Source organism: Neomonachus schauinslandi, chromosome 4 (assembly GCF_002201575.2).
Source record: "Neomonachus schauinslandi chromosome 4, ASM220157v2, whole genome shotgun sequence".
In the NCBI taxonomy this organism is placed as follows: domain Eukaryota; kingdom Metazoa; phylum Chordata; class Mammalia; order Carnivora; family Phocidae; genus Neomonachus; species Neomonachus schauinslandi.
In genome coordinates, this window is record NC_058406.1 from 23659376 (window position 1) to 23673030 (window position 13655).

Below are 13655 nucleotides of genomic sequence, written 5' to 3' on the forward strand. Positions count from 1 at the left end.
ATGCGGGACTCGATCCCGGGACTCCAGGATCATGACCCGAGCCGAAGGCAGTCGTTTAACCAACTGAGCCACCCAGGCGCCCTCATATTTCCTGATTTTAAAAGACATTACAATTGTGCACCCATGAAAATTAGGCTGATTTCCACACCATTCCTTGAATATTTATGTGTTCCATTCCAACAGGAAGCTAAAGATTAAATCTACCCGTGTTAACAAATTCCCATTTGTGTGTTTTAGCATGATTTGGGGAATTTATTCTAATTTCAAGGGAATATATTCCAATTTCAAGGGGCCTAAACTTGAGGTACCCTAAAAAAATAAGTCACAGGGCTTAGGTAGAAAAGTGTTTTCGGAAAAGTGCTTTATCTATGCCGAATAAAAGCTGGGCACCGGCAGCTCAGATCCAGCTACGACTGCTAAAGCATGTCCAGGCTGGTTATCTAATGCCTCCGCAGGAATTTAGGCCACGCATTAATGCACTGAAGATAAAATCAATTTGAAAATTTCTTAAATCAAATACCAATCCTGGTGTAAACTCTATGTGCAGGAGAACCAGCCAACAGTAATAGGAAGCCAATTATAAACTATAAAGCACTCTGCTCAAACGTCCTGGTTTGTTCCTGGTAGGGCCCATTACACACAGTTTGCACAAGTTAAACCCGCTGACTAGACAGAACTAGACATATGCATACATGTGCTCCCCCCGCTCCCCGCCACATACACACACTCATAAAGATGCAGCTCAATTAACAGGAACTCGCTGAGTGCAAACACTCACAGCAACATCCTGAATACAAACATCTTCCCATTCTGCTAAGGCAGAAGGAGCCAGGCATTTTAGAAATCAGGACTGAATGCATATACTAGCCTGGCCAACTCCTTGCTATTACTTCCCTTCTCAGTTTCCTCATCTATAAAATGAGGTTAGCAATGAGTGGAAGCCTATGGAGATAACATGAGACAACATAGGTGAGATTCTGAGCACAGCTGTACTCGGCAGATCTTCCTCACTGCCCTGACCCCCAGACAGCAAAGGCATGGATGGCACTGAACTCTTCTAGCGTGGTTGGCAAAGTTGTGAGCAGTGAGGAATTCTATTTGCTTTCTTTATGGGGTGTTTTTTTTTAAGATTTTATTTATTTATTTGAGAGAGAGAGCACAAGTGGAGGGGAGGGACAGAGGGAGAGGGAGAAGCAGACTCCTGGCCGAGCACAGAGCCCGATGCAGGGCTCGATCCCAGGACCCTGGGATCATGACCCGAGCTGAAGGCAGATGCTTAACCGACTGAGCCACCCAGGCGCCCCTCTATTTAGTTTCATTTGCAAGTGTGCTCTGCAGAGAAAATCAGAGGTGGGGGCCATTTTACAAATCTTTCCCAGGCCAGATATCCCAGCTGATGTAAATTAATCCCTTGAAATGTGAATGCAGATATACTGGTCATCTTTTCATGTAATCCAGGCTTTAAGGGCTGTAAAAAAGGATAGTCTTCAACCCTACTCCTCTGCTGCTCCCTCAGATGAGGCTCCAACCTCTGTCCTGACCTACCACAGGCTATCATCAACCCACTATCCACAAATGGTTTTTCAACTTCTATTCTCTGCAATTCATTTTCATTCATTCAGCTGGTATTTATTGCATGCATAATACGAATCAGGCACAGGGTTTACAGGGACGGTCTCTAAAGAGCTTCTTGAATAACCACTCTGAGCACAGATCTGACAATGTAACTGCTGTGCTTACCAACCTTCAGAGGATCCCCATTGCCCAAAGCAGAGATTCCCAACTTCGAGACCCTCATTTGGAATGACCTCGGTCATGTCTGGGCGTGGGTATTTTGAATAAACCACACGGTTGAGTCTCATGTCTCCTCCTGATTGAGAAACAGTAGAAAAACTTGCAAATTTCTTGCTCCGACTACGTAATACCCTCTGCAACATGACCACAACCTTCCCAGGCTCACTAAACACAATTTGGCCTCTGCCTAAATTTTGCCTTCCCTCCTTACTATATATACTCCAGCCATACTACCCACACGGCTGTTTTGTGAGCATACCGAGCTCACTCTTTCCTGTTTACACATACTGCTACAGGCTCTACTTGGTGTTTCTAGCATCTTCACATGGCATTTCCACATAGTAGGCTCCTTCACCTTCCTCAGAGATCTTCCCTGACCATTCCATCTAACTCCATACATAACTCCAGTCACTAACCCCTTACCTGCTTTACTTTCTTCCAACCTTCATAGCACCCATCGTTATCTGCATATATATTCCTTATTGGTGTCCCTGTTTATTCTTTCATCTCAACCAGAATGTAAGCCCTGTAAGGGCAGAGAGTTTGTGTAGTATGTGGTGGGGGCTCAAGCGCTTAGCCACTAAATCATCACTCTTCCTATCGGTGCTTCAGTCACAGCACTCAACATGCTATTTGTATAATCAAAGTCTAGGTTCTATTCGTTATTAAGAAACTGACTCGGGCGCCTGGGTGGCTCAGATGGTTAAGCATCTGCCTTCGGCTCAGGTCATGATCTCAGGGTCCTGGGATTGAGTCCCGCATCAGGCTCCCTGCTCCTTGGGAGCCTGCTTCTCCCTCTGCCTCTCTCTCTCTCTCTCTGTCTCTCATGAATAAATAAATAAAATCTTAAAAAAAAAAAAAGAAAGAAAAGAAACTGACTCAAACTCTTTCACAGAAGGGACAGGGGAAGGGGCAGAAACTACTGAAAAGGCCTCAAGGCAAAGTGGAACTTGGCTGGGCCAAGGCATTTCTCCCCAACTCCCAGGCCAGAGTCTTTTAGTTTTGCTCTCTAAGCTGCTACTCCATCCTCCTCCTTGTCCTTTGTTTACTTAGCTCACATAGGACCCAACATATATACTAGCCCTAACTGGCTTCTCAACATCTAAGAGTGTCCCTCAGTAAAAAGTAAGAACCTGCTGGCCACTGGTTAGCTTTGGGCCAACAGTCTATCTCTGACCCAATTAGTTGTAGCCTTGGGGATGGAGAGGGAGGCACAAGGGAGGAGCGTCTAGCATGCTTCATAGAGTTTGAGGATGACTGAAGCAGCCTGGCACAAATCCATACCCTCCAGAGATATCAAATCATGCCACTTTTCCCAAACATACCTTGCTCTTTCATACCTCCACTCCCTTGTACTAGTTTTTCTGCCTGAAATGTACTTTCCCCATATCAACCTTTTTTCAGTAACATTTAGTACATTCACACTGTTGTGCAACCATCACCACAAATTCCAGAACATTTCATCACTACAAAAAGAAACCCCATACCCATGAGCAGTCACTCCACATCCTCACCCCCAAGCCAACCCCAGGCAACCACTCATGCTTTCAATTCTCTCGGGTATATATCTAGAAGTGGTTATTGGATATATTGGAATTGCTGGGTTATATGGCAATTCTAAGTTTAACTCTCTGAGAAGCTGCCAAACTGTTTTCAAAAGAGGTTGCACCATTCTACATCCCCATCAGCAATGTATGATGGTTCTAATTTTTCCACGCTCTTGCCGGGACTTGTCATCATCCATCCATCTTTTTTATTTTAGCCATCCTAGTGGATGTGAAGTGATACCTTGCACATCAGCTTTTTCTATGTCACACTTCAAAGCCCAGCTCAAATATGACCACTGACCACTGTGGAACTTCCTAACATGCTCCTGGACGGTTTTAGTTACTCGTGTCTCCATAGTACCATCATTTACCTATTAGTGCCAATTCATTCATTGAATGAATTCATTGCCAAGCACCATTCTAGGTGAAGATAATAGTGTATGAAACAGACACACAAAAATCCCTGTCTTATGGGGCTTATAGTCTGGTGGAGAGAGGCAAACAATAAAAAGTTTGTGAAATGGTGGTAAGTGGTATGGGGTCAAGCAAAGCACAGCAGGGCAACAGAACATGCCAATGGTATGGGGGTGGCAATTCTAAAGTGAAGGTCATGGAAGGTCCCATTGAAATTACAGTTGAGCAGGAATTGAAATTGTTTGAACTATGGGACATCCATCAGAGATGTCAAGTAGGCTTTGGATAATGGGTCTGGAGTCCAGAGAATAGAGTCCAGGCAGATAGAGCAGTAGTGGAGATAATGAAGAACCAGAACTTCAAATTGAGGTATTGCTGCTAAACTAGGTGAAAACTCGAGTAGAGGTCTGTCCCAGAAGGCAAAAGTCTGTGTTCGTTTTCTATTGCAACTGTAACAAATTAACACAAACTTGTGGCTTAAAACACAAATTTATCATCCTACAGTTCTACACAAGTCCCACATGGGACTAAAATCAAGGTGTTGGTAGGCTGAGTTCCTTTTTGGGAGACACTAGGAGAGAATGTTTCCTTGATCTTTCCAGGTTCTATAGGCCCCCTTCCTGATCTTCCAAGCCAGCAACATTCCATCTCTCTAACCATTCTTCCTTAGTCCCATCTCCTGATCTCAGCCAAGAAAGATCCTCTGCTTCTAAGGACTCATGCAATTAAACTAGACCCATCTAGATAATCTGAGATAATCTCCCCAACTCAAGATCCTTAATCACAGCCATGAAGTCTCTTTTACCAGGTAGCGGATTTACAGGTTCCAGGGATTTCGAGTATGGACATGGGGTGGGGGTTGGGGTACTATTCCTCCTACACAGTAAATGAGGAAAGCATTTTTTGAAAGATTTTATTTATTTGTCAGAGAGAGCGAGCATGAGCAGGGGGAGCGGCAGGCAGAGGGAGAAGCAGGCTCCCCGCTGAGCAGGGAGCCTGATGCGGGACTTGATCCCAGGACCCTGAGATCATGACCTGAGCTGAAGGCAGATGCTTAACCGACTGAGCCACCCAGGCGTCCCGAGGAAAGCATTTCAAAAAGGAGTGATCAACCATGTTATATGCTAACATGTGGGGAAAAAAAAAGTTAGGGATAAAGAATTGACCACTGGATTAAGTACCATAGAGGTTCTAGAAATCTTTACATGGGCAGTTTCAATGGAATTAAAATCCTCATTGGAGTGGGTTCAAGACAACAGTGTGCAGTTGGAGAACTCTTTTGAGTTTTGCTATAAAGAGCAAAGGGGATGAGTGTGGGCCAAACAGGATTTTTTTTTTTTTTAACATGGAAGTAATAGTATGTGGTAGGCTGATGGGAATGATCCAGCAGAGTGAAGTTAACGAACAGAACGTCTAAATCTGTGCCCTCGGAATGGGGATGGGATCTAGTACACGACTACAAGATCCTGCCTTATGAAGGGCATGGACAATCTGTGTGCCTGGAGGAAAGACAGAGCATACAAGCAGAGATGCAGGTAGTAAGTAGATGTGATGGCAGGAGCCTGTGGAAATTTCCTTGTTTCTATTTTCTAAGTTTGGGCGGGGGGAAGGCCGTAAACTGAGAGAATGGGAAAAGTATTAAAATCTAAGTATTTCAAGGAGAGTCGAAGAGTAAATGAAATAAAGAAATGTAGCAGGACTGTCAGATGGTACTAAGGCCTATGTGAGGTCATGACTTGAAACACAGAGTCGGCATGTTCAGTCGCACAGGTGCAGAGAAGGTGGAAGACTGAACTTAACCAAAAATGCAGTTTAGCCAGGCAAGCATAACGAAGCAAGAGATGGGGCAGGGCAATTTGCTGTGTAGCCAAGAGTGAATTTAACAACAGTCCACTGAATCTAAGGTAGGTAATGACCGGGAGGTGGGAAATTTAAACTAGAGAAGAGGATCAATGAACTCTAAGTCACACATGTATTGTATCCGCTTACTCTGTTCTTAACATCTACAGCTCTAACTCCTCTTCCAGACTAAGATCCTCCAAAGTGGGAAGTGTCTTCTCTTCTCATTCTTAGTACCTTAGCAGATAAGCTTGTTTTCTGAATGGATGGATGGACGCTTACCCTTGGTCTAAGGGAAATTCCCCACCCCCAGTCCTATGATATATAAAGTTCCTCCTTTCTCACTGTTCTCTAAGAGTTTGAGTAAAAAGTTGCAACGCTTCATCAAAATCTATGGTATAAACAAATCCCTTGGAAAGAGACGAGATGCCTAATTCCTACAGTGTTGTGTCCAAGAACTAAACCACAAAATGTACCAGCTGTATCCCAACTCCAGTTAAGTTTACCCTTATTGAACACCTGGGTGGCATGAAATCTTTGAACTTCCCAACCTCTAATTATTTCACCTCCTTGCAGTAATTAACAGAACAGGCCTTGAGAATACCAAGTTTTCTAAGGAGACATAAATGAAATTCAACCTGGGGTGGAGAACGATACACAGACAAAGAGCATGTAAAATAAGTTTTATTGTTCTTTAAAAGGGTTCAGGGTTTGGTTTTAAATCAGGCTGCACACCTTTCATCAGTCTGACATCTCTCTCACCATGTCAAACTGGCTTCAGCTAGCAATACTTCATTAAATCCAAAAGAAAAAAAACTTTTAATTTTGAGGAAGAAAATCCAGTTCTGAGAACAATTAACATTAGTATGTAATTTAAAACAAAACGAGGGATAACGTTTCGTGTCGCTTTATACACCCTTCTCCTCATACGGAACCAGGAATGTAATTTCCCTATCTCAGGCAGGCACTGATACTGCACACACATACACACACATACACACACACTTCCCACAAACAAAAATCAGAGCATGTCAAAGGGAAAAAGTTTGTTACTGTATTGATCAAAACCCTTGAAGTCAATAGACAGTCTGAGTTTAGAGGGTATGCTGTTTCGATCTTGAACCTATGTTAAAGGAATCTATTGTCATGTTCTGAAAGAATTTTGGAGAGTACCATCATTTTTCACTTTAAATTTCTAGAAACAGTTTCAAAAAGCATTATTTTGTTTTGTTTTCTGGGATGGGAGAGGAGAGAATCTAGATATTTATTTAGTTAAAAATCAAAACAACTCCGGCATAGGAAATAGGCAGTTCACATAGCCAGCCAACGTCTGAGGTATCATCAGTGTGAGACAAGGTCCCAGTCCATTCCTACTGGCCTAGCTGATCCTAAAAAAATGGGAAGTTTATGACTCTGCATAGCAAATCCCAGCAAGACAAGATGACCCTAAGCCTTTATTCAAATCCTTAGAAGCGGAGCACTATTAATATTTAGATGTAGAGTGCAAGAGCCCCTGATGGTCTCCTTCAACTTGCTTTGTCAATGCAGCCCGGTCACAACTGCCTTCTGCGAAGGAGCAGAACAGCTTCTCTAGATCAGCACATTGAACCTGGCAGAGAATCCGCAAAAGTAACAGTACACCATTTCATTAACAACAGTCTCTTTGCTACTCATTGGGTTGCTTTATGTCTCTCTTCTACCCTGTATGGCCTGTGGACACATACTCACTAGGCATTGTTGGTTTAGAACCAGCAAATTTTTTTTTTTTTAATCTCATAAAGAACCTAGTAAGAAAATAACAAGGCAATCAGTGGTTAAACTGAACTGTACATAATGGGGCAGTTTGGAAAATACAAATCACAGGCATTTCTCAAGTCCAAAATATCCTATCTTTGCTGTTATTCCTTTCACCGTTCCTGAAAATTCATAGTACAAGTCCTAAATAAAAATTTTAAACTACCAGCATTCTCTGACATCATCAGACAGAAAATCAGAGTAATGCTACAAACCCACAATTCTAGAAAGTGTGCTAACTCTCTGCCTGGACACTTCTTTAGTGATGGCCTGGAGTGCTCCCCTTCAGAAAACAGAAGTTTCTGGGATACCCACTTAGCTTCATTGGTTGGAAAAGAGAATTCGACTCTCAGCTAAGTTCTTTGAGAAGAAAGACTATTCTTAAAATGCCATTTCCCCACTAATTTACCGAAATAAAAACCAAAACAAAAGGCTCTTGGCTACTTTGCCTAATGCTGAATAGGGTTTTCAAGAAGAAACTAACATGAACACCCCATCATCAGTAAAGACTAAAAACCACCTGGATCATATAATATATATGCCACTGCTTTTTTTTTTTTTTTTTTTTTGGGTGTTTTTTGTTTTTTTTGTTTTGTTGTTTTTTCTAAAAGTGCCCAGGTGGGCTTAAGGCTGCCAGACTGCACACACACCTACAGCAACAAGAGCTTCTCCTATTCCATCTACAACATGTATTAGGGGAAAAAAGAGGGAAGGGGGAAAGAAGAGCAGAGGGGGAAAATATCACCCACCACCACTGAAAGAAAGAAAAGAAAAGAAAAGAAAAAGAAATGAAAAGAAAAAAGAAAACAAAGGAAAGGAAAAGACAAAAGAAAACAAAGGAAAGGAAAAGAAAAGAAAAGAAATCCCACAATAGGGAGATCTATGTGCCAAGCATAATGGAAAAGTGTGCTCCCCAAACAGATGGTTCTGCACAGGCTAATGTTCTGCTGGTTTTCCTCAGAGACCTATTTTGAAAAGTTAAAAAAGACAGGAGATTTTGATATAATTCAATCCTGGCAGAAATTCAAACTCCAACAATTAGGAGCAAAATCATCCTTCACTGAATTAATCCCTTTTTTCTTTCTCTTTTTCTTTTCTTAAACATTTTATTCATGTTATAGAGGGATTTCTTTTTTGTTTGCTTTTTTCCAATCATTAGGAAAGTGGTTGAGGAGTACTGAATCCATCACTACTTTGGTGACACAGTTAAAGATTCCAGATTCACATTTCCAGGTACCAAGAGTTCCCTCTAAATGTACAATCAAGTCAGCCTTCGTTTACACTTCTTTCTACTGAACACAGCAGTGCCCATTGGTGTCTCTGACGCGCAATCGCATCTTAGGTCGGTATTTCTCCAGGTAAAGCAGCTGTTTGGAATTGAATGCTCCCCTTCTTTTTCTGAAAATACAAGAATGACAAACTTGATCATGTAAAAAAAGAGCTGTCTCACTGAAATGCATTATTTATGGCCTAAGGCATTTCTAACTCTACACAGCTGAAAAAGAGCATTATTTCCTATACCGTATCACTTAAGAGAAAGGGCTGATGGGTGAGCAAGCAGTGTGTGAAGCAGTAGGCACAGATGGCATTCCTTGAACCATGTCACCTTCCTAGAGCTGCTACCATACATTTCATGCCCTCTTATCAGTCTTTTTTTTTTTCTTAAAGAAAAGGTTGAAAGGGAAAGGACAAGATAGTGACTACCAAAGAATTCTGGACAACAAAATAACATGGCCCATTATTCCAGACTGATGCCAAGGTTGTCTGAGCAATACCATCCTGATTTTGTGCCTGAACAGGTCACTTAAGAGGCACAGGTGATTAACTCCTCTATGGATTCTTCCTTGCCTCTTGGTCATAGCTGCATTTGGAAGGTATTTTAGATATCCATTAAAAGAGTCACTAGATCACTTAGACTACTACCTAGCTATTCATTTTAAAGATTCCTAGATATTCAAGTCATATACTGGATATATTCTACAGTGTCCAAATTTGCCAGCTAAATTAGCAAATCTTTAAATCTGGGAGCCAACAGTACTATTACAAGTCTCTCCACCACTCGTTCCTTTTGATTTCTTCAATCAATCTTTTAAGCCAACAAATTATTCCATACTACAAAGGGTACTTTCCATCATTCCTTCTTCTTGTATGGTCTTGCTTTATGTGTTTCTGAACATAAAACTTTATACTCACTGTCTTATAAACTGAACTGCATCTTCATACTTCATTCCACATTCAATCAAAGCAAGTGCAACCAGCACAGGTGCCCTACAGAGAGAAACTCATGTGTAAATACCCACAAGTCTTTGGAATTAAAGGATTTTTTTTTTTTAAAGATTTTGCTTATTTATTTGAGAGACAGAGTGAGGGAGAGAGGGGTGAGGGGGAAGCAGACTCCCCGCTCAGCAGGGAGGCCGATGCGGGGCTCAATCCCAGAACTCGGGGATTATGACCTGAGCCGAAGGCAGACGCCTAACCGACTGAGCCACCCAGGCGCCCTGAAAGACTTTTTTTTAAAGCCAGGATTACATATTACCAAAGCAATGCAAAGCTTGAGCTTTCCTTTCTTCCCTTATATTAAAATATCTGTTTTCCCTATACAGTAAAAATGTCTGTATCATGATAGTGTCTATGGTGTCATCCACTTTTAGTAAAGCACTAAATTCTACATCTTCATTAAGAGATCTTTATTCTTGGGGCACCTGGGTGGCTCAGACAGTCAAGTGTCCGACTCTTGATTTCGGCTCACATCATGATCTCAGCGTTGTGAGATCAAGCCCTGTGTGGGGCTCCATACTGCATGAAGCCTGCTTAAGATTCCCTCTCCCTATCCTTCTGCCCCTCCCTGCTCCCCTGCAGGCATGCACTCACTCTCTAAAAAAAAAAGATCTTTATTCTTTAAAACATCACATTATTATCTCAAATTTACACATTATATGTCATTAAAAATTCATCCGTCTTTAACCATCATCACAGTAAGGAAAAAAAAAATGACCGAATGTGTCATCTATATTGAGTATCTCAGAAATTTCATTACAAATCCATTTTAATATCTTTTCCTCATCAAATACTAAAAAGGGGCTAGATTTCTTCAACAAAATCCTTTCTGTGAGCTAGGAGAGTGTCAGAGAATTGGTCATTAGGAACAGTTCTCTATGTAAGTATGTGGGTTTTGTTTTGTTTTGTTTTTACATCTAACAAGGGACACTGAGGCCTGAGCAGGTCTCAACCTGTCTGTGGTTTGGGAATACTATATGCTTCATAAAGCAAAGTAGAGGGTTTGTCTTCTGGGAAGACAAAGCTGTCTTCTCCTCTGAAAAAGTCTCCAACATAGTTGGATTTGGCATCTTCTAGGAATAGGAAGGCAGGGATTGAGGCCTCATGAGTCTGGGTTTACAGCTGAGGTAGAGAGAGAAGACAGTGGTTATAACCAGAAAGTCCAGGTGAGCTGTAGTTACCTCCAGGACTCGTCACTATTAACACCCACTCTGGGTTTCAGGACAGTCACAGAAATAGATTCCTTAACAATAAAATAACAGTAATACACACACAGACAAAAATCTAGCAAGGGAAATGATGTTTTAAAACGTCCACTACATGGCACCAACTTTGGACTACCTGCTAGGATAGCTACCAGTTACCAAACTGTCCAAGTCAAGTTAGAACACTACCTTCACCCTTCAGAATCAGGACTGGAACTTCTGACCCTGAAGAAGAAACTGTACCATACTAAACTGCACAAAAAGGAAAAGAGCAAACAAAAGGGCTGAGCAGGGGTAATAACCTGAGTCACCACCACCTTGAGGCAACAGCAGCCTGCACTAATGTTCTGAGTCAAAGTGCACATCATAAACTGGCATTTAATCTGCTCTTGATGAGACTGTTGCAACACCATTCCATGCAATGCTCAAGGAAAAAGGTTTTAAAATCAAAGTTACTTTTCATTCTCCATACATCTCCTTTCAGAAGTTTAAAGTTCAGCCATCTGCTCTGCACCTATTAACTTCCCATTCATCTCAATCCAAAATTAACCACATATAGATTCTTCAGAATCTAAAATTATTTTAATTTTGTTGCCCATTTCAAAGACCTAAGCCTCTGAATATGTGAAATAATAAGGATAAAAATTCATACTGAATTAACCAATTTTTAGCTCAAATATAAGATAATTACATTAAATCAGTTTCAAAACAATTTCTGAGCCATCATCCACTAAATCTATTATGGGCATCAGAATCAGACAACCCACGAAACATAAAAAGCTGTCTTAAGAAACCATTACACCAGCTTCTGCTCTCATTTTCTTTTCCTTCAGGCAATTTAATATTTGGTGTAATAAATACAAACTTCTACCAAAGTTAAATTTTTGATAATGAATTCTGGGACAAAAAGGTAAGAGCTTACCTTCCCAATCCTGCAACACAATGCACTGCAACACAGCAACCTGGCTCTTCACGAAATTTGGTTTTTAACAGGTTTAGCCAATCGTCTACTATCTGATTAGGGGGTGGTGCTCCGTCATCAAATGGCCAATCCTGGAAAGAAAAGATCTTTTACATTAAATTGTTATTTTCTGCAGGATAGTATCTAATGCAGAAGAGCTGCATAGAACACAGGGTGGATCTAACTTAACTAACCGTATTCTTTTTTTTTTTTAGGGGGTGGGTACAGAGAGGGGGGGGGAGAGAGAGAGAGAATCTTAAGCAGACTCCACGCCCAGCACCTAGCCCAATGCAGGGCTCAATCTCACAACCCTGAGATCATGACCTGAGCCAAAATCAAGAGTTGGGACACTTAACCGACTGAGCCATCCAGGTGCCCCTACATATCTATTCTTTTTTTTTTTTTAAGATTTTATTTATTTATTTGAGAGAGAAAGAGCACACAAGCAGGGGGAGGGGCAGAGGGAGAGGGAGAAGCAGACTCCCTGCTGAACAGGGAGCCCGATGCAGGACTCGATCCCAGGACCCTGAGATCATGACCTAAGCTGAAGGCAGACGCTTAACCAACTGAGCCACCCAGGCCCCCCAATATATACGTATTCTTTTTTTTTTTTTTAAGATTTTATTTATTTATCTGAGAGAGAGAGAGAGAATGAGAGAGAGAACACGAGAGGAGAGAGGTTCAGAGGCAGAAGCAGACTCCCCGCTGAGCGGGGAGCCTGATGCGGGACTCGATCCTGGGACTCCAGGATCATGACCTGAGCCGAAGGCAGTTGCTTAACCAACTGAGCCACCCAGGTGCCCCTATACCTATTCTTAGTAACACAATTCTCATCACTGCTGAAAAGTTTTTTCTAAGATCAAAATTCATGTGTGCCAAGGAACTCAGCCTTCTCAATGACATGTTGTCAGCACTGTAAGCATCTAATTTTATCTTACAGAAATCTCTTATCAGAGTGATAAGACACTAGTGTTCTTCAAATATTTTATCTGACTAAAGCAATAATTAGACATAATAGAGAAAACTCTAATTAGGGCCTCGGCAAAGTAAGAGAGAATACAACACCTGTCAATATAATTTAAAGGTCCACTCTGGCAAAGAAGCATACCAACTAGTATCTCATTGATCTCTACGAATATTTTGAGGATTATCCCCCAAACAGTTCTAAGCTATGATGCCTTTTCTTTAGAGAAAGGCTCTCTCATAAGAAATCTCCAGTAGTTAGCATATCGTAACAGAAATATACTACCATCTTTGTGCTTATCTCTTTTAAAAAAGGGGTGGGGAGCACCTGGGTGGCTCAGTCAGTTAAGCATCTGCCTTCAGCTTGGGTCATGATCCCAGGGTCCTGGGATCAAGCCCCGTGTGTCTGGCTCCCGGCTTGGTGAGGAGTCTACTTCTCCCTCTCCCTCTGCCCCCCCCCCACTTGTGCACACACTCTAATAAATAAAATCTTTAAAAATAAATAAATAAATAACCAAGTAGTAAATATTTTTAAAGCTCTGCCTAAATTATACAGATTCCATCTAACAAGCACAAGTGCCACATGATAGCGTTCTGAGCAAATGGAGACCTTTTTCTCAAATATCCCTTTCTCTTTTTATATTCATCGATTTGTATATGTTTGTGTTTTTAAGTAATCTCTACCCCCAACGTGGGGCTGAAACTCACAACTCCAAGATCGAGAGTAGCATGTTCTACTGACTGAGCCAGCCAGGCGCCCCTTGGGTTGTTTTTTAATTAAGACCAACCCCATGTGCATATAGGCAGGGTTTCTCTTCCTTTCTACCTGGCAAAAGGGCCTAAGAAACCAACATAAATCAG

General features: G+C 41.6%; 1 protein-coding gene across 3 annotated transcripts in view; it reads right to left on the minus strand.

The window, feature by feature from the left end:
* Positions 1 to 6268: 6268 nt before the first annotated feature.
* The window catches only part of PTP4A2 (protein tyrosine phosphatase 4A2), a 28524-nt gene continuing 21137 nt past the window's right edge, over positions 6269 to 13655 (minus strand). Inside the window, exons 4-6 of one of the 3 annotated variants that reach the window (XM_044914464.1) lie at positions 11793 to 11884; positions 9582 to 9656; positions 6269 to 8786 (exon numbers count right to left, since the gene is read on the minus strand). In XM_044914464.1, coding sequence (XP_044770399.1) covers positions 8678 to 8786; positions 9582 to 9656; positions 11793 to 11884 — 276 coding nt within the window. In that variant the 3' untranslated portion in view covers positions 6269 to 8677. Of the gene's footprint in view, positions 8787 to 9581; positions 9657 to 11792; positions 11924 to 13655 lie in introns of all 3 variants that reach the window. The other 2 variants (XM_021684180.2, XM_044914465.1) reach the window with 2 other exon arrangements.